General features: G+C 43.8%; 2 protein-coding genes across 2 annotated transcripts; both read left to right on the forward strand.

Annotated features, from left to right (window-relative positions):
• Positions 1–322: 322 nt before the first annotated feature.
• Positions 323–5106, forward strand: LOC133041705 (keratin, type II cytoskeletal 6A-like). Its single transcript, XM_061122696.1, has 9 exons — positions 323–862; positions 1755–1969; positions 2307–2367; positions 2507–2602; positions 2729–2893; positions 3337–3462; positions 4284–4504; positions 4722–4756; positions 4868–5106. The coding sequence occupies exons 1-9, from the start codon at positions 323–325 to the stop codon at positions 5104–5106; spliced, it is 1698 nt and encodes a 565-aa protein (XP_060978679.1).
• Positions 5107–15219: 10113 nt separating this feature from the next.
• LOC133041712 (keratin, type II cytoskeletal 6A-like) lies at positions 15220–20017 on the forward strand. The gene is made up of 9 exons (XM_061122698.1): positions 15220–15759; positions 16636–16850; positions 17188–17248; positions 17388–17483; positions 17610–17774; positions 18219–18344; positions 19195–19415; positions 19633–19667; positions 19779–20017. Exons 1-9 carry the CDS (start codon positions 15220–15222, stop codon positions 20015–20017), a joined length of 1698 nt encoding a protein of 565 aa, XP_060978681.1.
• Positions 20018–26867: the final 6850 nt, after the last annotated feature.

Below are 26867 nucleotides of genomic sequence, written 5' to 3' on the forward strand. Positions count from 1 at the left end.
ACTAACTCCCAGCTCAGTTGGGTTGAGACTAGTCTTACTGTTCTCAGAGCTGTCAAAGCTGGAAGGCAGGAGAAATTTTCCCTGACTAAAGGAAACCAAAAATGCAATCTTCATATTTCATAACTTTTCTAATAAACCTATGTGATCTCACTCTTTGTGAAGCCTGGCCCTTCCCAACCTGCAGGCTCACCTTCCAGGACTGAGCCCAGCCCAGTTTCTCCATATATAAGCTGCTGCCGGGAAGCTCCTCTTACAGACCTGCTCCTCTCAGCCCTACACTCCACCCCTTGCTCCTGCCTCAGTCTCTTCTTCTTCAGGAACCATGTCTTACAAATCCATCGTGAAGACCCAAAGCAGCAGCCGCAAGGGCTTCAGTGCCGGCTCAGCCAGAGTCCCTGGGGTCTGCCGCTCTGGCTTCAGTAGCGTGTCCCTGTCCCGCTCCAGGGGCAGTGGCGGCCTCGCTGGAGTGTGTGGAGGAGCTGGCTTTGGCAGCCGCAGCCTCTATGGCCTGGGGGGCTCCAAGAGGATCTCCATCGCAGGGGGCAGCTGTGTCATCGGTGGCGGATACGGCGGCAGAATTGGAGCTGGCTATGGCTTCGGAGGTGGAGCCGGGAGTGGATTTGGTTTCGGTGCTGGGGCTGGTAGTGGCTTTGGGCTTGGTGGTGGAGCTGGCTTTGGAGGTGGCTTCGGTGGTCCTGGCTTCCCTGTGTGTCCCCCTGGAGGCATCCAAGAGGTGACCGTCAACCAGAGTCTCCTGACTCCCCTCAACCTGCAAATCGACCCCACCATCCAGCGGGTGAGGACTGAGGAGCGGGAACAGATCAAGACCCTCAACAACAAGTTTGCCTCCTTCATTGACAAGGTGAGTTGGGAGCATCTGCCCGCAGTGGGGATTGCAGAGTGCCCAAGAGAGCCAACTAATGTCCTATGGGGGGTGGGTGGGGGGGGAGACTCGAGGGAGAGGGAGGTGGCTTTAGGCGAGCTCTCCACTGGGATGCAGGACAGGCTCCATGTGGACCCCAGGCAGAAGGTGATGGAAATCATTTACAATTAATCATCCCTCACTTGACCCCATTCCTGCCAAGGAAACATTCACAGTTCTTGATAATCCTGAAGGAAAGAACAGGAAATGAGAGAGTGCAATAAGATGGCTTGATCTTCTGAATGGTCTAAGAAACTTAAAAGGGTATTGTAGTGGAAACTGCATTTGAGTCATAGACGGATGCTGGAGGGAGGAAAGAAAGCAAATAGCAAAAGGGAATTTGAGGAAACACAACTCAAGTATATATCCATAGAAATACTCACCTATAGAACCAGAGAATGAGCCTTAAGGGACTTTGTATCAGCTGTACTCATGCACTATATGGGAAACAAGGTTAAATCCAGTCATTAATAGAATTGGAATCTAATAATTAGATTATAAATATCTGATATGCCTTAACTGAGGCATGTGCTTTGTAAAAGCTCTGTGCAACATGAGCAAACGCTATGATGAAGTACATTAGTACTTGTTCATGTCAAGAGGAAGACAGGAAGGGTTGAAAGTCCCTGACAGTCTCCATAGTGAGAGGGAGGGAACATCTGACAGCTCCCTGGAGAAACTTGGCCATGAGACCTGTGTGGTATGAAGGTAAAGAATCAGCGGAGCAGAACTGTCAGCCTCTGTACAGGCTCTGGAGCAGCCCAACCACCAGGACCCCCAGATCAGCCTGGGGACTTGTCAACTCACTGATAACCATCTTGTCTCCCTGCAGGTGCGGTTCCTGGAGCAGCAGAACAAGGTCCTGGACACCAAGTGGACCCTGCTGCAGCAACAGGGCACCAAGACCGTGAGGCAGAACCTGGAGCCTTTGTTCGAGCAGTACATCAACAGCCTCAGGAGACAGCTGGATAGTATCCTTGGGGAGAGAGGCCGCCTGGACTCGGAGCTCAGGGGGATGCAGGACACGGTGGAGGACTTCAAGAACAAGTGAGTTACAGGAGAGAAACCACCTTAGATTCCTGAAGCCCACACTGCAGTCTATTAGATGACCGTGTCCAATGAGGGCATGATTCTTAGTAAAACATGTCAATAGACATGACATTATAATTGTTACTAAACACAAACCCTGAAGAACAAAAGGGCCATAAAAGTTGAGTGGGAAGAGTAGCAGAGTAAAGAAATTAGAAACCACAAATTACAACCTTTAGGCTTATTGACAGGTCTCATTTGTATATATCCAATCTGGGGAGCAGAGATCCCAGGCTGCTTTTTCTGTATCATCTTCACTGCTGACTCAATTAGATTTTATTCCTTTTAATTCCAGATATGAGGATGAAATCAACAAGCGCACAGCAGCAGAGAATGAGTTTGTGAAACTGAAGAAGGTAAGATGAGTCAGATCAGGGGTTCATGCTCCTTTCCTGAAGGAGAGGATTCTGAGAAAAGAATCATCAAGGAGACTAAAACAGGAGCAGGCTGGGCAGGAGGGCTCATCTGATCCCAGTCTGTTGGCTTCTTCCCCAGGATGTGGATATTGCCTACATGAACAAGGTTGAACTACAAGCCAAGGTAGATGCTCTCACAGATGAGATCAACTTCCTAAGAACCTTCTATGAGGCTGTAAGTATCTCTCTGCATTCTGTTTCATTGCCTTTAAAGAGATTTGTGAAGAGTGGAATATCTTTGGTCTAGGTACCTCTCTAAAAATCAGGACCAAAGATGATCGGATGATCTCTTGTTCTGCAGGAACTGGCTCAGATGCAAACCCACATCTCAGACACTTCTGTGATCCTCTCCATGGACAATAACCGCAGCCTGGACCTGGACAGCATCATTGCTGAAGTCAAAGCCCAATATGAGGAGATCGCTCAGAGGAGCCGGGCTGAGGCTGAGTCTTGGTACCAGTCCAAGGTGAGCGGTGAGGCAGCAGCTGATGAAGAATCCCTGTGCCTCCCCTGAGAACATCAGTGTGGCTATAGACTTCAGTGGGGAAACTACAGCTAAGAAGTGGGGGACTTTCAGGGTAGATCTTTTGGGTAATTATGTCCAAGTGTCATAGGTCAAAGAACCCAAGTTAGGAGGAAAGCTAATGTAGATCAAGGTGAGTGACCTTTGTTTTAGCTTTATTTCAATGTTGACTCTCAGCAACAGTACAGAACATTGCTTGTCCTGAAGAGAACCAGTCAGTCAGTGGTCCTACCAAGTATGGTGTGTGATGGGTGTAGAGTGTCAATGACTTAGTAACACCAGTTTTCTTTAAATGTCTTGTGGAAAACCAGTAGATTCCTTTTTGAAAGACTAGATTAGTGTCTCTGAAGCTTATGAACATCACTTTGTCTCCCTCTGGTTTATAGTACGAGGAGCTGCGGGTGACAGCAGGCAGACACGGGGATGACCTGCGTAACACCAAGCAGGAGATCACGGAGATCAACCGCGTGATCCAGAGGCTGAGATCTGAGATCGATCATGTCAAGAAGCAGGTACAGTGGGGACCATGGAAGAGAAAAGCATCCTTTCCTTTCTAGACGGTCAGGTGTCATCAACCATCATGTGGGAAATTTCTGGGAACTGAGGAAAAGCAGGGAGAGAAGGACATGTATTTCCTCCCTGGGAGAGTTTCCCCAGGTTAGAGAGATGGAGCCCAACTCAAGAGCAGGAAACAAACTCAGGATAGGCCGAATCTCTACTGGTCTTGGGACAAAGATACAGTCTAGAGGCATTGAAATGAGATTCCACAAGGGTAGTGATTGAGTTGAGAATTCAAGATGCAAGTTGACAAAGAAAAGTTTAGGACAGATAGTGTGGAGAAGAATGCTGCAAATATGCTCAGATTCATTGTAAAAAGAATCCAAGAAAAGACACAGGGAAAATGAAGGTTGTCCAAAACTGTGAAGAGGAAGGAAGGCAAAGTCTCAACAGCTTAAGATGAAATCATCTCCTCACTGAGGATGTTTCTGGCTTTGTATAAGTTATTGTATATCCACATGAACTTACTCAAACTGTCAACATTCAACACAAGTCAATGGGTCCATTTCTTCCCTTATCCCTTGGTCTTTGGGCTGCTGTGGTATCTTCTAGGCCTATCATCATTTGGGTGGTTAACATGGAAAGGAATAGAATTTCTTAAGGTGCTCATAGAATAGTTAAAGTTTGCAGTACTGAGAAAAACTGGACAAAATGAATCAAATGTCCTTTTCCATGAGATCTGGGCTCTAGAGTTCTTCCTCACTGGGAAAGCAGAAGTATGCTTCCTCTCCCCTGGAGCCCAGACTCAGGTTCATCTGCCCCTCCTCCCCTCTAGTGCACCAGCCTGCAATCCGCCATCGCCGACGCTGAGCAGCGTGGGGAGCTGGCCCTCAAGGACGCCAGGAGCAAGCTGACTGACCTGGAGGACGCCCTGCAGAAGGCCAAGCAGGACATGGCACGGCTGCTGAAGGAGTACCAGGAGCTCATGAATGTCAAGCTGGCCCTGGACGTGGAGATTGCCACCTACAGGAAGCTGCTGGAGGGCGAGGAGTGCAGGTGAGTAACTCACACAACCTCCTCAATCATCTGGCTCCATCTCCAAGAAGTCCTGCCAATGAGCCCACGTGGAAGGCACTCTAGTGCTGGGCATAGTGCTACTCCCAGAAGAGCCCTGTGAAGGCAGGCTCCTGGGGAGTCTCCTCACACGGAGGTTTCCCCTGCGGGCCCAGCTGTGGCTCTGGGCCTCATCATGGCTGTGTCCTCTCTCTCCTAGGCTGAGTGGGGAAGGCGTTGGACAAGTCAACATCTGTAAGTACCTTCACCTGTCCCTGGCCCTTGCCCTTGCGTCCCCCTGACTGGACTCTGTGTGGCAGAGTGAGCTCACCATCTTGTCCTGACCTTGCCCCCTTGCCTCCACAGCCGTGGTGCAGTCCACCGTCTCTGGTGGCTATGGCGGTGCCGGCGGTCTCGGCGGTGGCTTAGGCGTGGGCGGAGGAAGCGGCTACTCCTACAGCGGCGGCCACAGCCTTGGAGGTGGCTTCAGTGCTGGCAGTGGCAGAGCCATCGGGGGTGGCTTCAGCTCCTGTGGGGGCAGCAGTTCCACCATCAAATACACCACCACCTCCTCCTCCTCCAGCAAGAAGAGCTACAAGCACTGAAGTCCTGTCATGGGCTCAAGCTCCCACAATGTCTCAGGCTCCCTCTCCAGTTTCACCACCCTCTCTTCTAGTTGCTTCCTCTCTTCTGCTCCCTTCATCTCTTACTTTGAGTTAGAACTGAAGTTACTGAGTGCCTTTGTCTCCCTCTGCCAATACCTGCTCTAACTGAGCTTCCATTGCTCACCATCAGAAATTCACACTTGGGTCCTAGTCCAGAAATGGAGTTCCCATTGCTTTCCACTGGCCCAGGAAGTCCCGTCTCAGAGGTGTTGTGTTCCTCCATTTCAGTGATTGTGAAAGCACAAGTGACTGTTTCTTTGATGTACAGGGTCTGTATCTCTGTGTGCTTCTTCTGCTCTTTGCTTACTTGATTTGCTAAATAAAGCAGATTTATCACATAATGTGTGGTTTCACATAGCTTTTCTTTGTCTCCAATGGATCTCAAGGTTTTCATCTGATAAATGCCTTCTCAGGAATGAAGCATACTCCCAGTCCCCATGTGCTTCACTCTTCTCCTTTAGAGAACTTCAACAGACAGCACTTTAACATCCTGATGCCAGCAGTCCTCCCAGAACAGCTTGGCATGTGGGGTGGGAGGGATCTGGGTCCATCATAGTGAAGTCTGGTTTTACTGCTCAGATTAGTCTCAGCAGTTTAGTTTCTCTGATTTGTCTCTATATTCTACCTCCATCTGCCGCAGTAGTCATCCATCATTCTCAGAGAATCATATTACAGTCTAATTAGATCAGAAGAACATTGACTAGAGTGCAAGATGTCTGATTTATATTTTAAAATGCCTTATGACCACAAAAGTGTGCCTGACAACATGTATCAGGTGCAATTTATTTATTTATTTATTTTAAATTTTTTTATTAGTTGGAGGCTAATTACTTCACAACATTTCAGTGGGTTTTGTCATACATTGATATGAATCAGCCATAGAGTTACACATATTCCCCATCCCGATCCCCCCTCCCACCTCCCTCTCCACCCGATTCCTCTGGGTCTTCCCAGTACACCAGGCCCGAGCACTTGTCTCATGCATCCCATCTGGGCTGGTGATCTGTTTCACCATAGATAATATACATGCTGTTCTTTCGAAACATCCCACCCTCACCTTCACCCACAGAGTTCAAAAGTCTGTTCTGTACTTCTGTGTCTCTTTTTCTGTTTTGCATATAGGGTTATTGTTACCATCTTTCTAGATTCCATATGTATGTGTTAGTATGCTGTAATGTTCTTTATCTTTCTGGCTTACTTCACTCTGTATAATGGGCTCCAGTTTCATCCATCTCATTAGAACTGATTCAAATGAATTCTTTTTAATGGCTGATTAATATTCCATGGTGTATATGTACCACAGCTTCCTTATCCATTCATCTGCTGATGGGCATCTAGGTTGCTTCCATGTCCTGGCTATTATATACAGTGCTGCAATGAACATTAGGGTGCACGTGTCTCTTTCAGATCTGGTTTCCTCAGTGTGTATGCCCAGAAGTGGGATTGCTGGGTCATATGGCAGTTCTATTTCCAGTTTTTTAAGAAATCTCCACACTGTTTTCCATAGCGGCTGTACTAGTTTGCATTCCCACCAACAGTGTAAGAGGGTTCCCTTTTCCCCACACCTTCTCCAGCATTTAATGCTTGTAGACTTTTGGATAGCAGCCATCCTGACTGGTGTGTAATGGTACCTCATTGTGGTTTTGATTTGCATTTCTCTGATAATGAGTGATGTTGAGCATCTTTTTATCTGTTTGTTAGCCATCTGTATGTCTTCTATCAGGTGCAATTTAAAAGTACACACTTCTGAACTGAAAGTGTGCTTCTAGCAATGTATCCTGAGGAAACAGTACAAATATAAGAACTTGTACTTCTGGGATATGAATCCCAATAAAGTTTCACCTGGGAAATAATGGAAACACTGGTTAATTTTAGGATCTACAGACTTAGAAACAAAATGCAGCTGCTGATTTTTTTTAAGTATGGAGACAAAATAGAAATGGGAAGGCATTTTTCCTCAGCCCAAAAACCTCTCACAGAGACTCAAAGAGGTCAAATTTTTGCTACTCCAAAGACATGGCCTTGAGTTCTCTCTCAGCTGTGTCTTGGCTTCCTTTGCCTTTCTGAATGGGTAAGAAAATCTCATGATACAATGCCAGGTTGGTCTGAGAGTCAGGCAATCTTCCTGAGATCCAGTAATTGTTTCCAGTCTGTTTCGTCCATGGCCCTAATCTCAGATGATTTCTCTGGAGAATCCACCTAATACCATGCAAGTTCTCTTCTGAAGAATCGAGGAGATATGTCTGATTCTATGAATGGGGAGGAGTATATGCAAAGGTGATTCTGGAGCATCTTTCAGTGGCAAAAAGTGAAGAAATAGTCACAGAAGACACTGAAAGAGCTATTAGTGGACAAACTGAAACTTCTTGAGCCATAAATAAATAGATAAATAATATTTGGATTAAAGCCCAATTATGAAATAATTATTCATGGTATCTACCAATGTGAATGAGTGATTGATTAAATTAATTCATGAAGGATGATTGAAGAGTCTCAGGCAGAAGAATTTCTTTTAGTTACATACATGGTCCCCATGCGAACGAGTGAATAAGTACTCCCTGCTAAGAGATGTGGGATGTGGGATGTGCATGATGACTTCCTTCCAAAGAGTACAGTCTAAAAATGGGGGGAAAGAGTGACTTTACTGAAGAGAAATCAATCAAACACTTCCTCAGTCAGATGATCAAGGCTAATATTAAGACGATAAGTTATTTTCATAGCATGTACCCTGAGATGATGTGTTAAAAAGTGTAGATCACCTCTATGTTCTTCCTCCAAAACACCACAACTCCAGTCTATTCATGAGACAACATCAGAAAAAGCACACTGTTGTACATCGACAAAACAGACGGGCAGAGTTCCTCAAAACTTTCTAAGTCACAAAGACAAGGAAAATCTGACAAACAGTTAAACCAAGAAGGGTCTAAGGAGACACAATGACTAAATGAAACATAGTTATTATGGAAAACATTTAAGGCAAGGGGTTTAAAGTATCATCTGTATTTTTTACTAATTTTCATACAAAATTATAAAACAAGCAAGGTAAAGAAAGAGACAGAGTCACAAAGAAACAGAAAGACAGTTGGAGGGACAGAGATACAGAGAAATAATTGAATGACTAATGATAAAACAATAATATTGACAATCTCATGTTGGTTTTAACTCCAGTAAACTGTATCTTTTAAATCTGTGTATTTCCTAAATCTTTTGATGTTGAACCTTGTTATTTCAAAAGAGAAAGTGTGTTTCCCATGATATCCTCATTGTATGACATCTGAAATTAAATGTGGTTACAATTTTGGTATTAAGGAAGAAAAATTTCAATCTCTTGATTAATGTGCATGAGATTAAAATTTTCAGATTGATTTCTTTTGTTCTATGAAGGCTGAACAGGAATAAACATTCTTTTCTATTGAAATAGTAAAGTCTTGCTTTTGAAGCAAGGAAGGACTCGAAAGTACCAAAGGTTGTTTGATACTGGATTTGGCTCCTAAAGTTAATTGCTTCCTCCAGGATGGGGTCTAGGTACCTGGAAAATACAGAAAATACATCTTTTTCATAACAATCTCAAATAGAATAAGTTTTTCTGCTTAGAAGCCATATCCAAAGTTCACCTTACCTGAATCTTCTGTGATCCAGGATAATCACTTGTGAACCATACAAGGTAGATTCTAGCTATGTTGGCTAGAATCCCCAGCACAGACTAATGAATGACATCACAGTTCATGGGGGCACAGGGTGTGGCACAAGCAGAAGCGGGAACACTTCCAAAGGTCCTGAGAGCAGATTGCTCTCCTCTGCCTGCTGCATGCCCCAGGAGGCATTCCCTGCAGACTCCCTGCTAACTAACTCTTCATCATACTTGTCCTTGAAAGAGATGGGAATACCAGACCACCTGACCTGCCTCTTGAGAAACCTGAATATAGGTCAGGAAGCAACAGTTAAAACTGGACATGGAACAGCAGACTGGTTCCAAATAGGAAAAGGAGTACGTCAAGACTGTATGTCGTCACCCTGCTTATTTAACTTATATGCAGAGTACATCATGAGAAACATTGGGCTGGAGGTAACACAAGCTGGAATCAAGATTGCCAGAAGAAATAGCAATATCCTCAGATATGCAGATGACACCACCCTTATGGCAGAAAGTGAAGAAGAACTAAAGAACCTCTCAACGAAAGTGAAAGAAGAGAGTGAAAAAGTTGGCTTAAAGCTCAACATTCAGAAAACTAATATCATGGCATCTGGTCTCATCACTTCATGGCAAATAAATGGGGAAACAGTTGAAACAGTGGCTGACTTTATTTTTCTGGGCTCTAAAATCACTACAGATGGTGATTTTAGCCATGAAATTAAAAGACGCTTATTCCTTGGAAGGAAAGTTATGACCAACCTAGATAGCATATTAAAAAGCAGAGACATTACTTTGCTAACAAATGTCAGTCTAGTCAAGGCTATGGTTTTTCCAGTAGTCATGTATGGATGGGCGAGTTGGGCTATAAAGAAAGTTGAGTGCAGAAGAATTGATGCTTTTGAACTTTGGTGTTGGAGAAGACTCTTGAGAGTCCCTTGGATTGCAAGGAGATCCAATCAGTTCATCCTAAAGGATATCAGTCCTGGGTGTTCATTGGAAGGACTGATGTGGAAGCTGAAACTCCAATACTTTGGCCACATGATGTGGAGAGCTGACTCATTTGAAAAGACCCTGATGCTGCGAAAGATTGAGGGCAGGAGGAGAAGGGAACGACAGAGGATGACATGGTTGGATGGCATCACCAACACAATGGACATGGGTTTGGGTGGACTCTGGGAGTTGGTGATGAACAGGGAGGCCTGGTGTGCTGTGGTTCATGGGATCGCAGAGTCGGACATGACTGAGCAACTGAACTGAGACCTCAGGATGGGAGGAAAAAGGTGTTGAGCAGTCCATCTTTGAGAGCAACTGGATATCTTGGACCATGACTTTCTCTAGGCCATCTCTTCTCTTCAAAGCTGTCACCTTGAAGACTCCAAGGATGTACCTTCAACACTAGAAAGGGAGTAGGGGTGGGAAATCATCCTCTTTAGTCTTAGAGGCAGGTTCACTCAAATGTGCCATTTTCTCCCATGCTCTTATTGTCTCCAGTCTTCTCATGCAACGGTAGCATCCCCTTCTTGAAGCGCACTGCCATCCATATCTGTACTCCCTCACTTAAGAAATTTCTCTCCAACCAATGTAATAATGGAAGATCTTTTTTTTTTCCTGCTTCTGTTTGCAACCACAAGGTTAGAGTTAATCTGGATTCTCATATTGTTGTGAAAGTGAAAGTCACTCAGCTGTGTCCAACTCTTTGTGACCCCATGGACTATACAGTCCATGGAATTCTCCAGTGCAGTATACTGGAATGGGTAGCCTTTCCCTTCTCCGGGGGAATCTTTCCAGGTCTCCTGCATTGCAGGCAGATTCTTTACCAGCTGAGCCACAAGGGAAGTGGGTACCCTATCCCTTCTCCAGTGGATCTTCCTGACCCAGGGATCAAACCAGGTCTCCTGCATTACAGGCTGATTCTTTACCAACTGAGCTATCTGGTAAGCCCAGATGTCAGGTTTGTTGTAGAGCAGAGCAAATAAGGAATATGCCATTCAGAGCTAAGCTTTTCAGATATAGTTAAAAAAACAGTTATAAAATCATCCTATATCCTCCCATTTGAATTTGAAATATATCTATAAGCTTCTGATTTAAATATTTTCTAAATTTGTTTTTACATATTTCTAGATCTGTATTTTGAAAAGACGTCAAACCTAGAAGAACCCAGTAACAATGAACATCCCTAGCATACAAATTCTAGCTTTTAAATAACATTTCCCAATAAAAGGCACCTCAGCTACTCACAGAAATGACTGATTCCATGTCTGCTGCAAGATAAGTACAAGGTAACCTGAGACTTCTCATCCTTGTCAACAAAGAAGCTTTCAAAACCCACTGGGACCCTGTGAAAAGGACACAGAAGAAAATCTGAAGAACTCAAGTGGTGTAAAATGGGACAGTTTAAGTACCCAAAAGGTTTAATGCCTGCAGTGGACAGAAATATATTGAATATATTTTTGAACTGTGGATTTATAATCATACAAAACCAAAATAACAAACAAACAAAACTTCCTCAATTATATTTGGAAACTACGGTGGTCCTAATTCACTGTTATGAAAATTACAAAATTATAAGAAAGAAGCAATTATTCTGCCTTTCCTGTCTGAATAAAATACATATTACTATCTAAAAAGTAAACAATAAAGATTTCTTCTTTATAGATGACTCCCAATTGATAAATGAGGAGGAGAGATGTTAAATTCAAAATTACAGATTTGCAATCTCTAATGAATAATGATTGTGGGACTTGACCAATGAATGGTAAAATATTAGATGACAAATTTATTCAGCACTTTTTAATGGAGGAATAAGCCTGGAACTATAGCTATACTACGGATCAGTCTTAACATCACTAAACTGGATAGCTAGCTTTATGTGTCTCACAAGCTGAGGCAATATGGGCACACAGGACCAACTGAGACATAACCTTACCTGAAACAACAGGAAAAGTCTAATTAACTTATGTAACTACTATATAGGAAAACTGGGGTTAGAAGTTATGTGGCACCAACAGGAAACAGTGAACCAAATCAAGTTTAGACATACCAGAGAAAAAACCAATTTGTCCACAAATCAGTGGTATTAAAAAGGGATCTATTACAGTATGAAAGAATCTTAAGAGACCCAAGAATCTAGTTAAGATGTTGCTTCTAGTAAGCCAGTATAAAAAGACATCTTTGAAATAATCAGAGAAGTGTGAACATAAAAGGACATTCGGTTTCATTAAGAAGCAACTGTTGCTACAGATACAAAACTGTTATACAGTGAGATTAAAAAGTCATCCTTTCTTAGGCATGCTTGCAAATACTGACAATTGAAATGACTTAATGTCTTAATTTTCTTGAAGATACATCAACAAAAATGTAGATTTCAATAGGAGAAGTAGGGAAATTAGATGAGACAATAATGAGAAATATGGATCAGTATTTAATCTGGAAGATTGGTACATGGCTATTTACATAACTATTGTCTCTCATTGTATCCACTGGACTTCTGATGATACAAACTTTGATTAAGTAGTAAAGGAGGTTGTTCCACTGAGAAGAGCACTAATATATTTGGGAATGAAATTTCTGATGATGGTAAATCTGATGTATTGTAGACCACTTTCAGGTGACCCCATCAGGTTCAGGAGGGGGGCCCTGAGCAATGATGTCTTCATTGAACCCAATAGTTTCCATACAGTGCAAGAAAAGAAAAGCAATATTTCTAGCATCAATTATTACTTAATATTTTAAATGCTATGTGTTTTAAATATAAATATATGAACAGGAGACTTCTGAATGTAGCTGAAATGGAGGCATCTCTCCTTCTTAGAAATTGCCTTAAACCAAACAAGGAGAACAAGAATCATAAAAGTAATCTCCACCCTCAGCCACCAAAAGGAAAACATCTTAAATTCCTTCAATTAAAAAAAAAAAAAAAAAAGAATAGAAAATCCTTCCTACAGAAAGAGAGAAAGCAATCACAGATGTTGGGAAAACTCAGAAAGAAGATGTCCTCAATGCACATCTCAGAAAATCCAGTGAAGAACACTCTCAAAAACAGACAAATCAAAACTAAACAACGTGGGAAACACAGAACAGCACACAAAGCTAACCCTGAGGTCTTCCTGTTGCCAGGCACCTCTGACTCATTCAACTCCTGCTACGTGAACATTAAGAACACATCCTCAGGTGCATATCCAAGAATCGAAGAATCAGTCTTTGCAACAGTCAGAAGTGGGTGTGTGGGCTATAGGCAGGGCCTATTTGCCCTGAAGTTTCAAGACACAGGGAAGGCAGGGTTGAGTAAGGAATCAGAGGCAATGCCTATTGGCAGCTTGTTGTTGGAGAAGCAAAGAAAACTGAGACTGAACTGTGAGCCACTCTGCAGACATCTTCCTTGGCTTGGATGAATTAAAATTAAAAGAACTATTTACACAGCCTGTGTCCTACTGAGAATTCCTGTTATTCTGGTTGTGGCCTGGCCTCTCCTCCCAGAAAACTGTCTGTAAAGGCTGGTCCAAAAGGATCTCAAATCATTCAGAGATGAGCCCTTGTCAGGAAACAACCATTCCAGGACCCACAAAGGACACTTTACATTAAAGCAAACAAATAAACAAGCAAACAAAACAAAAAACACAAGGAAAAGGAAAAGCAAGAGGCACTTAGAAAACATTCAACAGGAAGGCATCACGGTAAGATATTTCTTAAGAGGCAATGAAACAAACTTAATGAAATAATAAAGCCAAGGGGTAATAGAGTGAGAAATAAAAGATTAAATTATTAGCTGGTAAATCGCAGATAAGCAGTAGAGAAAAATGATAAAACCACTATAGAAATGAAGGCCAGGCTGAAAACAGCACAAGACCTTGCTGATACACAACAATGGATCACAGGTAAAGGTGAAGGAAACAACCCACAGGAAATAGCACTCAGAGAATGCTGCGTGAGAACTGAGAGAGAACAGAGACGTGGGAGACAAAGTACATATACCATAAGCATAATTGTAAAAGAGTGTGTGTATATATATATATATCATATATATATATGTATGTATATATTCAACATATATTCTCACATTCTTCATACATGCCCTAGGAGAAGCACAGAAATATTTAGGTGAGGTGACTACAAGGATACACAGGGAATGGTAACACCTATGCCTGTCTTACTATACAGGACTGGGGAATGGCCTTGAGCATGTAATTTTTTCCTTAAACATGTATTACTTATTTAACATTTTAAAATGAATAAGTAGATGTGTAAATATCAATATTATGTATATAAATAGGCATTCTGACATTTATATCTGTAATGTTTAAGGAGATAGCTTATTACTTTTCTAGATTGAACTGTCAGTTCATAGGATAGAAGAAGGACTTGAGACCATCTTAAAGAAGATGACATGATTATGCAAATTAACACTCCCAGATTGGACAACTGAAAAACATAAATAAAACTGTTTTGCTTTTTTTCACAAATAAACTGCAAGTGGAAAGGTGGAGGCAGATTTAATGACCTGAAATATAAAGATATAATATGTTAAATATATCACCCAAACACAAGATTTATGGAACTTATTAGAATCCTGATTTGGAAAAGCAAATGCAAAATATAAATAACAAAAAGAGACTTTTCCAAGATTGAATAAATGCATCTGGATGTTAATGAACATCTAAGTATTAAGGATATATAAAGGGTATGTGTAAAAGAGCAACTCATTTACAGATAAATATTGAATTGTATTCTAAAGATATAACAAGATATTTGGGAACTACTTCTCAGAATATTAGAGTTGATAAGGAATTGCATGAGAGTGTAGAAGAAATAAGGCTGACCATGAGAAATTAATTTTTATAAAATCCAGCAATAGGTATACAGAGACCCATTTATATTGCAAATCTACATACCTACCTGTGGGAAATATTTAGGGAAAGCAAAAAAGGTCAAGTTTAACTTCTGTAATTAATGACAAACACAAATAATTACAGTTATAGGGAAAGCAATAGGCTATTTTGATCTCCAGGATCTCTGGCTGGTGGGTGAAACACCAGGGCAGACAAGCCTCAGTACATTTCACACATGAGCATAACGTGGAGAACCTTTGTGTGAGTTGCTGACTAACTCCCAGCTCAGTTGGGTTGAGACTAGTCTTACTGTTCTCAGAGCTGTCAAAGCTGGAAGGCAGGAGAAATTTTCCCTGACTAAAGGAAACCAAAAATGCAATCTTCATATTTCATAACTTTTCTAATAAACCGATGTGATCTCACTCTTTGTGAAGCCTGGCCCTTCCCAACCTGCAGGCTCACCTTCCAGGACTGAGCCCAGCCCAGTTTCTCCATATATAAGCTGCTGCCGGGAAGCTCCTCTTACAGACCTGCTCCTCTCAGCCCTACACTCCACCCCTTGCTCCTGCCTCAGTCTCTTCTTCTTCAGAAACCATGTCTTACAAATCCATCGTGAAGACCCAAAGCAGCAGCCGCAAGGGCTTCAGTGCCGGCTCAGCCAGAGTCCCTGGGGTCTGCCGCTCTGGCTTCAGTAGCGTGTCCCTGTCCCGCTCCAGGGGCAGTGGCGGCCTCGCTGGAGTGTGTGGAGGAGCTGGCTTTGGCAGCCGCAGCCTCTATGGCCTGGGGGGCTCCAAGAGGATCTCCATCGCAGGAGGCAGCTGTGTCATCGGTGGTGGATATGGCGGCAGAATTGGAGTTGGCTATGGCTTCGGAGGTGGAGCCGGGAGTGGATTTGGTTTTGGTGCTGGGGCTGGTAGTGGCTTTGGGCTTGGTGGTGGAGCTGGCTTTGGAGGTGGCTTCGGTGGTGCTGGCTTTCCTGTGTGCCCCCCTGGAGGCATCCAAGAGGTGACCGTCAACCAGAGTCTCCTGACTCCCCTCAACCTGCAAATCGACCCCACCATCCAGCGGGTGAGGACTGAGGAGCGGGAACAGATCAAGACCCTCAACAACAAGTTTGCCTCCTTCATTGACAAGGTGAGCCGGGAGCATCTGCCCCCAGTGGGGATTGCAGAGTGCCCAAGAGAGCCAACTAATGTCCTACCGGGGTGGGAAGACTTGGGGGAGAGGGAGGTGGGACTCAGGCGAGCTCTCCACTGGGATGCAGGTCAGGCTCCATGTGGACCCCAGGCAGAAGGTGATGCAAATCATTTATAACTACTCATCCCTCACTTGGCCCCTTTCTTGCTGAGGAAACATTCACAGTTCTTGATAATCCTGAAGGAAAGAACAGAAAATGAGAGAGTGCAATGAGATGCCTTGATTTTCTGAATGGTCTAAGAAAGTTAAAAGGGTATTGCAGTGGAAACTTCATTTGAGTCATCCACATAGATGGATGCTGGAGGGAGGAAAGAAAGTAAAAAACAAAAGGGGGTTTGAGGAAACACAACTCAAGTATATATCCTGTAGAACCAGAAAATGAGCATTAAGGGACTTTGTATCAGCTGTGTTCCTGCACTATATGGGAAACAAGGTTAAATCCAGTCATTAATAGAATTGGAATCTAATAATTAGATTATAAATATCAGATATGCCTTAACTGAGGCATGTGCTTTGTAAAAGCTCTGTGCAATATGAGAAAAATGCTATGATAAAGTACATTTGTACTTGTCCATGTCAAGAGGAAGACAGGAAGGGTTGAAAGTCCCTGACAGTATCCATAGTGAGAGGGAGGGAACATCTGACAGCTCCCTGGAGAAACTTGGCCATGAGACCTGTGTGGTATGAAGGTAAAGAATCAGCGGAGCAGAACTGTCAGCCTCTGTACAGGCTCTGGAGCAGCCCAACCACCAGGACCCCCAGATCAGCCTGGGGACTTGTCAACTCACTGATAACCATCTTGTCTCCCTGCAGGTGCGGTTCCTGGAGCAGCAGAACAAGGTCCTGGACACCAAGTGGACCCTGCTGCAGCAACAGGGCACCAAGACCGTGAGGCAGAACCTGGAGCCTTTGTTCGAGCAGTACATCAACAGCCTCAGGAGACAGCTGGATAGTATCCTTGGGGAGAGAGGCCGCCTGGACTCGGAGCTCAGGGGGATGCAGGACACGGTGGAGGACTTCAAGAACAAGTGAGTTACAGGAGAGAAACCACCTTAGATTCCTGAAGCCCACACTGCAGTCTATTAGATGACCGTGTCCAATGAGGGCATGATTCTTAGTAAAACATGTCAATAGACATGACATTATAATTGTTACTAAACACAAACCCTGAAGAACAAAAGGGCCATAAAAGTTGAGTGGGAAGAGTAGCAGAGTAAAGAAATTAGAAACCACAAATTACAACCTTTAGGCTTATTGACAGGTCTCATTTGTATATATCCAATCTGGGGAGCAGAGATCCCAGGCTGCTTTTTCTGTATCATCTTCACTGCTGACTCAATTAGATTTTATTCCTTTTAATTCCAGATATGAAGATGAAATCAACAGGCGCACAGCAGCAGAGAATGAGTTTGTGAAACTGAAGAAGGTAAGATGGGTCAGATCAGGGGTTCATGCTCCTTTCCTGAAGGAGAGGATTCTGAGAAAAGAATCATCAAGGAGACTAAAACAGGAGCAGGCTGGGCAGGAGGGCTCATCTGATCCCAGTCTGTTGGCTTCTTCCCCAGGATGTGGATATTGCCTACATGAACAAGGTTGAACTACAAGCCAAGGTAGATGCTCTCACAGATGAGATCAACTTCCTAAGAACCTTCTATGAGGCTGTAAGTATCTCTCTGCATTCTGTTTCATTGCCTTTAAAGAGATTTGTGAAGAGTGGAATATCTTTGGTCTAGGTACCTCTCTAAAAATCAGGACCAAAGATGATCGGATGATCTCTTGTTCTGCAGGAACTGGCTCAGATGCAAACCCACATCTCAGACACTTCTGTGATCCTCTCCATGGACAATAACCGCAGCCTGGACCTGGACAGCATCATCGCTGAAGTCAAAGCCCAATATGAGGAGATCGCTCAGAGGAGCCGGGCTGAGGCTGAGTCTTGGTACCAGTCCAAGGTGAGCGGTGAGGCAGCAGCTGATGAAGAATCCCTGTGCCTCCTCTGAGAACATCAATGTGGCTATAGACTTCAGTGGGGAAACTACAGCTAAGAAGTGGGGGACTTTCAGGGTAGATCTTTTGGGTAATTATGTCCAAGTCTCATAGATCAAAGAACCCAGGTTAAGATGAAAGCTAATGTAGATCAAGGTGAGTGACCTTCATTTTAGCTTTATTTCAATGTTGACTCTCAGCAACAGTACAGAACATTGCTTGTCCTGAAGAGAACCAGTCAGTCAGTGGTCCTACCAAGGATGGTGTGTGATTGGTGTAGAGTGTCAATGACCTAGTAACACCAGTTTTCTCTAAATGTCTTAGGGAAAACCATTAGAATCAATTTTTAAAACCTTGATTAGTGTCATATAAAGCCCATGGACACCACTTTGTCTCCCTCTGGTTTACAGTACGAGGAGCTGCGGGTGACGGCGGGCAGACACGGGGATGACCTGCGTAACACCAAGCAGGAGATCATTGAGATCAACCGCGTGATCCAGAGGCTGAGATCTGAGATCGACCATGTCAAGAAGCAGGTACAGTGGGGACCATGGAAGAGAAAAGCATCCTTTCCTTCCTAGACTATCAGGTATCATCAAACATCATATGGGAAATTCTTGGTCACTGAGATAAAAGCAGAGAGAGGAGGACCTGTCATGGTTGAGTTTCCCTAGGTTAGAGAGATGGATCCCAACTCAAGAGCTGGAAAAAAACTCAGGATAGGATGAATCTCAACTGGTCAATGGTTCGTACACACAGTCTAGAGGCATTGAAATGAGATTCCTTAAGGAGAATGATTGAGTTGGGTATGCAAGACACAGGTTGGCAAAGAAAAGCTCAGGCTAGAAAGTGTGGGGAAGAATACTGCAAATACGCTCATACTCAATGTGAAAAAGAATCTGAGAAAAGACACAGGACAAATGAGGGTTGTTCAATAAAAACTGTGAAGTGAAAGGAAGGTGAGGTCTCAAGAGTTTGAGATAAAATCGTCTTTCAGTGAGAATGTTTGTGGTTTTGTATAAGTTATTGTGCATCCATGTGAACTTATCCAAAGTGTCAACATTGAAAACTAGACAGTAGGTCCATTTCTTCCCGTGTCCCCTGGTCTTCAGTCTGTTGTGGTATCTTTCAGCCCCATCACCATTAGGGTGGTTAACAGAGAAGGGAATAGATTTTCTTTCTTTTTTTTTTGGAATAGATTTTCTTAACGGACTCCGAGACTAGTTAATGTTTGTAGAATGGGGAAAGACTGGACAAAAAAAAAAAACCAAACATCCTTTTCCATGAGATCTGGGCTCTAGAGCTCTTCCTCACTGGGAAAGTACAAGTATGCTTCCTCTCCCCTGGAGCCCAGACTCAGGTTCATCTGCCCCTCCTCCCCTCTAGTGCACCAGCCTGCAATCCGCCATCGCCGACGCTGAGCAGCGTGGGGAGCTGGCCCTCAAGGACGCCAGGAGCAAGCTGACTGACCTGGAGGACGCCCTGCAGAAGGCCAAGCAGGACATGGCACGGCTGCTGAAGGAGTACCAGGAGCTCATGAATGTCAAGCTGGCCCTGGACGTGGAGATTGCCACCTACAGGAAGCTGCTGGAGGGCGAGGAGTGCAGGTGAGTAACTCACACAACCTCCTCAATCATCTGGCTCCATCTCCAAGAAGTCCTGCCAATGAGCCCACGTGGAAGGCACTCTAGTGCTGGGCATAGTGCTACTCCCAGAAGAGCCCTGAGAAGGCAGGCTCCTGGGGAGTCTCCTCACACGGAGGTTTCCCGTGCGGGCCCAGCTGTGGCTCTGGGCCTCATCATGGCTGTGTCCTCTCTCTCCTAGGCTGAGTGGGGAAGGCGTTGGACAAGTCAACATCTGTAAGTACCTTCACCTGTCCCTGGCCCTTGCCCTTGCGTCCCCCTGACTGGACTCTGTGTGGCAGAGTGAGCTCACCATCTTGTCCTGACCTTGCCCCCTTGCCTCCACAGCCGTGGTGCAGTCCACCGTCTCTGGTGGCTATGGCGGTGCCGGCGGTCTCGGCGGTGGCTTAGGCGTGGGCGGAGGAAGCGGCTACTCCTACAGCGGCGGCCACAGCCTTGGAGGTGGCTTCAGTGCTGGCAGTGGCAGAGCCATCGGGGGTGGCTTCAGCTCCTGTGGGGGCAGCAGTTCCACCATCAAATACACCACCACCTCCTCCTCCTCCAGCAGGAAGAGCTACAAGCACTGAAGTCCTGTCACGGGCTCAAGCTCCCACAATGTCTCAGGCTCCCTCTGTTTTGCTCCCTCCCTTGCTCTCTCCTCCAGTTGCTTTCTCTTTCCTGCTTCCTTTTCTTACTTCTTGAATTAGAACTGAAGTTGCTGAGTGTCCTCATCTCCTCTCTCCCCAAACCTGTTGCAACTGAGCTTCCATTGTTCACCACTGGAAGGTCGCTACTTGGGTCCTAGTCCAGACAGGGCAATCCCACTTACTTTCCACTGGGCCAGGAGATCCAATCTCAGAGATGTTGTGTTCCTCCCTTGCAATGATTGTGAAAGCACAAGTGACTAGTTCTATGATGTACAGGGTTTGTATCCCTGTGTTGCTTCCTCTGCTCTTTGCTCACTTGTATTGCTAAATAAAGCAGATTTATGGGATAATGTGTGGTTTCACATAGCCTTTCTTTGTCACCAATGGTTCTTGAGGTTTTCATGTGACAAATGAAGCATTCTTCTCAGGCATGAAGCACACTCCCCACGCCCATGTGCCTCACTCCCTTCCTGTAGAGAACGTCAACAAACAGCAGCTTGGGATACTGATAATCAGCTTTCCCTCACAGATACAATTGAATCCAAATGTTTGGCAAGTGTCATGGGAGGACTCTGGTCCAGCATCATGTATACCCTGCTTTTTATTGTTGGGGCCAAGTGTAATCAATTAGTTTCTCCTCCTAAGCCCACTCAACCCACACTCAAGAGGTCAAGTCTTAATGTTCATTAGAGCAATCATGTTTCTGGCCCATCAGAGCAAAACAACATTTAGCAATTAAATAGGATATTTGATTTTTACTTAGAGTTAGCTTCCTTACCAACAAACTTGCCTGAGAAAGTATATCAAGGATAATTAAAGTATATACACTTCTGAACTGAAACTCTATTTCTGTATATGTATCCTGAAGAAATAGTACAAACACAGGAAGAAGTATATACATGGATGTGAATTCCAACCATCTTCCCAGCATGGAAAAACTGAAAGTGGGAGAGTTGATCAAATTCAGCAGAAAACTCAGATGCTGGTTTCTTAAAGTGTGAAGGCAAAATAAGAATGGTAATTTCCACCTTCTCACACCCTAACACTCTCTAGGAGATGGGTGAACCTGAGTCTTTCATCTCTCTGGTGTGCCCTGGCTGCTATGACTTCTCTGAATGGGGATAATTTAACTCAGTATATGGTGCAAGGCTCCTCATTCACTTGTGCTGCCTTTTGGCCATACCAGTCCCTATTTCCTCATGAGTGACCATTATCTCCTTTGTCTCCAGGCTCTTACATCACGAGAGAAAGTTTCCTGGTTTCAATAGCATGGACAGGGTGCCTCTGGATCTTCTTATCAGTATACTGCTGTGTTCTCCTATAACCATTTCCCCAGTGAAGTGGGCAGCCTCTCATATTGGTACCTCCTCACTCTCCCCAAAACTTCCCCAACAGCAGGTATGTGATGACTGGGTTCCAAAATCTATGCCCACTTAGTGTCAGTATTATTATGTATCTATGAGGAGTAATGGAAAGAAAATACTGATTAGGAAAAATACATAGAATACAACAATGAATAATAAACAGATTGCAAAATAATATGTAGACATGGATTTATCTAATTAAAATATTAAGGTGCAGATGTTGATAGCAAAAGAGCAGACTGGAAAGCCCCAAACTCTCCTTTTGCTAAAGAAACATTGAGAAAACAACCAGAAGCTGTCTAAACATTGTAGGAGATCTGGAAAACACTCAAAATTTGCAATAGTCAAGCAAATGTGCTGTCAAGAAAATCCATCTCCCATATTACAGCAAAATTTCATGACAATGTTCCTAGCACTTTCGCTCCCCTATATGTGGTGCAGTTGTGGTCTTGAGCAGACAGCAACCTTGTTCGTGAACTTTTTTCCCAATCCCCCTCCCATACTCCCGTCTCGCCTCAAACCCATTTGTTCCTCTTGGTCACCCTCCACCCCCCAGCACATGCATCTTGAATCAGAGATGCAGATGCAGACTATTTGCAAATTATCATGCAAGCCTCTTCAAACACATCTGGGGGGCATTCCTGAAGAAATGTTGCAAGGTTCTTACCTTTGTTTCACATAAATGCAGATGCAGGCAAGAGAAGTAGCAGGGACACTCAGTAAAAACTACAGGGCAGACTACAAACACACAGAGACCTGGGGCAAGACTATGGGAGAAGATACACAATAGACCCTGTGATCATCCAAGGTCCAGAGGCTAAGCTACAGAGAGACTCTTTGGGAAATGAGGACATTCAAAGGCAGCTGTGTATAGGAGAACATTTAGAAAACTGTGCCTAGGTCCAAGCAAAACACATGTTCAGAAATGTCTTGAGAAGTCTTCAGCATTCACCTGGGACTGCTCTCTAGGTTCAGAGCAAGCCCTGTTATGTGGTGGAGTGTCCCATCATAGGGAGAGGTGGTTGTTCTCAGTTTGCTGTTTTGGCTTTTTTGATTTTTTGTTGTTGTTTTTCAGCTTCTGGTATACAAAAAAAATCTTCATCAAAAACAGTAGCTGAACACAAGCTATAGGAGCAGCCTGATGTTTAGGTGTTCAGCATGCCAGGCTTGGCTGACTCATTTAACACTACTAGTCAGTGTGAAGCATAGGTCCTCAGGCGCAAATCCAAGAATCTCTTGTTTGCAAAAGTCACAGGGTGCATGACCTGAGGCAGGACCCTGTTAGTCATGAACTTTCTAGAAACTGGGAAGTAGAATTGGATAACAAATCAGAGACATTTGATTCCTCCTATTGGCAGCATTTTGTTAAACAAGAGGGAAAAAAAGCGGAGACTGTGAATTATAAGTTATTCTGCAGTGATTCACTGGGCAAGGTTTTTAAGGAATAACAGAATTATTTACATAGCCTGTTAGCCTGAATATGCCCCCGGCTCACTCCCCAGAATACTTTCTGCCAACAACTCATCTAGAAGGAGTTCACCTCTTTCAAAGATGAGCACTAGTCAGATGGAAACCATTCCAGGACCAACAAAAGAGATACACACTAAAAAATGAAATGAATAGGAAAATGAAAAGGCAGATAATGAGCACTCATCAGAACAAAGTCATCATAAAATATTGCCAAAACAAAATAAATCCCCTATAAAATTCAAGGGAAAAAAGCATATAATGAGAGAGTAAGATATAAAATGTTATTTAGAGAAGTCAGATATGAGGCAGAGAGAAAAATAAAACTAGCAGGGAGATGAAGGCCAAGCTGATGTCAGTACAAAGGGCAAGACATATGCTGAATGAACAGCAAAGAGCATATGGGAGAATATTGAGAAAAGAGAATCAGGGGTCTTAATGGGAGTTAACAAGAGGTTAAAGAAAGGTGAAGAGGATATAGGTTAGACAAAGAATACAAAGGAGATTCAACACAAGCATAATTTAAACACCTAACGGAAAAGAGTGTACACACACATACGCAACCTCACACACACAAGTGGTCCCTCCCAAAGCACAGAAACATCTTCAATTAGGTGGTTGGGGATTTGCACTGAGATTCATTTTGACAAATAAATATAAGCAAATGTGCGTAATTTAGTCATTTTAAATTATGCAAAACCTAGACAACATATTAAAAAGCAAAGACATCATTTTGCCAACAAAGATCCATCTAGTCAAATGGTTTTTCCAGTAGTTATGTACAGATGTGAGAGTTGGACCATAAGCAAAGCTGAGCACCAAAGAACTGATGTTTCTAAATTGTGGTGTTAGAGAAGACTCCTTAGAGTCCCTTGGACTGCAAGAAGAGCAAACCAGTAAATCCTAAAGGAAATCAATCCTGAATATTCATTGAAAGGACTGATGCTGAAGTTGAAACTCCAATATTTTGACTAGCTGATGCAAAAAGCCAACTCATTGGAAAAGACCCTGAGGCTGGGAAAGATTGAAGGCAGGAGGAGAAGGGGAAGACAGAGGATGAGATGGTTGGATGGCGTCACTGACTCAATGGACATGAGTTTGAGCAAACTTCGGGTGAGAGTGAAGGACAGGGAAGCCTGGTGTGCTGCAGTCCATGGAGTTGCAAAAAGTTGGACACGATTAGTAACTGAACAACAACAACAAATATCATATATGGGTATAAAGAATGAAGTCTTGCAGCTTGTGACAACATGGATGGATCTCTAGGGTTTTACGTTAAGTGACATAAGTCAGACAGAGAAAGACAAGTACTGCAAATCTCTCATATGTGAAATCCAAAAAGCAAATGCATTTTCAAAAATTTAAAAACTAAACTCATAGATGCAGAGACCAGATTGTTGGTTACCAGAAGTGGGGAGAGGCGGGAGAAGTGAGAGAAATGGGTTAAATGTTTTTGCAGGTTTTAAGTTTAAATAAATTAAAATTTAAAAACCTCCACAGAGATACAATCATATATTCTTAGAATGTGATAGCTAACATCACAATAATTGAGGATACCAAGGCAACAATATGGAGCAACTGAAACACTCATACACTGCTGTGGAAACACAAAATATTGCAAGAATTCTGCAAATATATATACATATATATTTATATATTTGCCTATACCTATATATCTATATAGGGCTTTCTTGGTGGCTCAGGTGGTAAAGAATCTGCCTGCAATGCAGGAGACCTGGGTTCATATGGAATGATATCAGAGAAGGCAATCACAAAAGCCAAAGAGTGGAAAACTCTATAGGATAAGTTGTTGTTGTTGCTTGGTCATTAAGTTATTTCTGACTCTTTGCAACCCCATGGACTAAAGCATGCCAGGCTTCCCTGTCCTTCACTCTCTTCTAGAGTTTTCTCAATCATGTCCATTGACTTGGTGATGCTATCGAACCACTTCATTGTCTGTGTGCTCTTCTTCTTTTGCCTTCAATCTTTCCCAGCATCAGGGTCTTTTCTAATGAGTCGGCTCCTCACATCAGGTGGCCAAAGTATTGGAGTTTCAGCTTCAGCATCAGTCCTTCCAATGAATATTCAGGATTGATTTCCTTTAGGATTGACTGGTTTGATCTCCTTGTTGTCCAAGGTACTCTCAAGAGTCTTCTCCAGCACCACAATTCGAAGGCATCAGTTCTTTGGTGCTCAGCTTTCTTTATGGTCCAACTCTCACATCCATATGTGACTACTGGAAAAACCACAGGTTTGACTATACAGACCTTTGTCAACAGGCAACCTAGTTTATTTAACAAATAAATGGCCAAAAAATTAAGAGCTAAATGATATAAAGTATGTATTATTTAAAGGATATTTCACCCAAATAAACATGCATGGACTTTATTTAGACCCTGAGTTGAACAAATTATAAAAATAAATAAGAATAAAGGGAAATTTGAGGGGGAGGAGCCAAGATGGCGGAGGAATAGGACGGGGAGACCACTTTCTCCCCTACAAATTCATCGAAAGAACAATTGAATGCAGAGCAAACTTCACAAAACAACTTCTGATCGCTAGCTGAGGACATCAGGCGCCCAGAAAAGCAGCCCATTGTCTTTGAAAAGAGGTAGGACAAAATATAAAAGATAGAAAGAGAGACAAAAGAGCTAGGGACGGAGACCCATCCTGGGAAGGGAGTCTTAATAGAGGAAGTTTCCAAACACCAGGAAACCCTCACACTGGCGGGTCTGGGGGAAGTTTTCGAATCTCGGAGGGCAACCTAACTAGGAGGAAAAATAAATAAAACCCACAGATTACGTGCCTAAAAGCAACTCCCAGCAGAAAAGTACCCCAGACGCCCGCATCTGCCACCAGCAAGTGGGGGCGGAACAGAGAGGAGCGGGCGGCATTGCTTAGGGTAAGGACCGGGCCTGAGTGCCCTGAGGGCAATCGGAGGGAGCTTTTGTGAGATACCAACTTAAATTGTGGGATAGCAAAAGAGAGAGAAAATTAACCGGCCCGAACACACTGCCGGCTGTTCGCAGAACAAAGGGTCTGAGCAAGTCCAGAGAAGAGCTCGCCGGCTGTGGACCGGCCCAGCCCCGCCGGAGGCAGGAGGCAGCGGGGAGGGGAAAGGGGCAAACTCGGTCCCAAAGACGGCATCCCCTACCACACTGCAAACAGGCCTCCAGTTTCTAACCAAAGACCTCCTGAGATTCTGGATGGTTGACATCCGCCGGGAGGGTCGCGGCTAAACACAAGGCGCACGCACCAACCGGCGGAGCGGGCGGAAACTGAGGCTGGGGCTGCGGAGGGGAGAGGGCACTCCGCACCCGGGGAGAGTGTGCCCGTCAAGCTCCTGGCTGCCTGAGCTGCTTGGGCCGGGGAAGGCACAAAACTCAGGCGCAACCGAGTCCGTGCATTTGTGGAATACCCGAAAACTGGAACCGCACGCAACGCAGGGCACGCTCCATACAGAGCAGCCGGGAGCTCGAGCAGTGTAGACGGGAAAGCAGCGCCCCTCCCTCCCCGCAGCGTGACGGAACTAGCGAACCTGAACAAGAGACCACCTCCGCCCGCCTGTGTCAGGGCAGAAATTAGGCACTGAAGAGACTGGCAAACAGAAGCCAAATAAACAAAGGGAACTGCTTCAGAAGGGACTGGTGCAACAGATTAAAATCCCTGTAGATAACACCGACTACACCGGAAGGGGCCTACAGATATCGAGAAGTGTAAGCTGTCAGCTGGAACGAGGAGCTATCTGAAACTGAACCGAACCCACACTGACTGCAACAGCTCCAGAGAAATTCCTAGATATATTTTTACCTTTTTTTTTTAATTAAAATTTTTTTTCTTTTCTTTTCTTTTTTATTTTTTTTTCTTTTATTTTCTTTTAAAATTCCCTATTACTCCCACATTACTCCTTAACTTTCATTTTCATAGATTTTTATGATTTTTTTAATTAGGAAAAAATT

The sequence above is a fragment of the Dama dama genome, chromosome 3 (genome assembly GCF_033118175.1).
Source record: "Dama dama isolate Ldn47 chromosome 3, ASM3311817v1, whole genome shotgun sequence".
NCBI lineage: Eukaryota > Metazoa > Chordata > Mammalia > Artiodactyla > Cervidae > Dama > Dama dama.

Excerpts from the sequence above, each read along its gene's own strand:
- LOC133041712 (XM_061122698.1), top strand. The coding sequence starts at position 15,220 with ATGTCTTACAAATCCATCGTGAAGACCCAAAGCAGCAGCCGCAAGGGC. Across the intron at positions 17,484-17,609 it reads TAAGAACCTTCTATGAGGCT|GAACTGGCTCAGATGCAAAC; the intron begins GTAAGTATCTCT and ends CTTGTTCTGCAG. Across the intron at positions 17,775-18,218 it reads AGTCTTGGTACCAGTCCAAG|TACGAGGAGCTGCGGGTGAC; the intron begins GTGAGCGGTGAG and ends TCTGGTTTACAG.
- LOC133041705 (XM_061122696.1), top strand. The coding sequence starts at position 323 with ATGTCTTACAAATCCATCGTGAAGACCCAAAGCAGCAGCCGCAAGGGC. Across the intron at positions 2,894-3,336 it reads AGTCTTGGTACCAGTCCAAG|TACGAGGAGCTGCGGGTGAC; the intron begins GTGAGCGGTGAG and ends TCTGGTTTATAG. Across the intron at positions 4,757-4,867 it reads CGTTGGACAAGTCAACATCT|CCGTGGTGCAGTCCACCGTC; the intron begins GTAAGTACCTTC and ends TTGCCTCCACAG.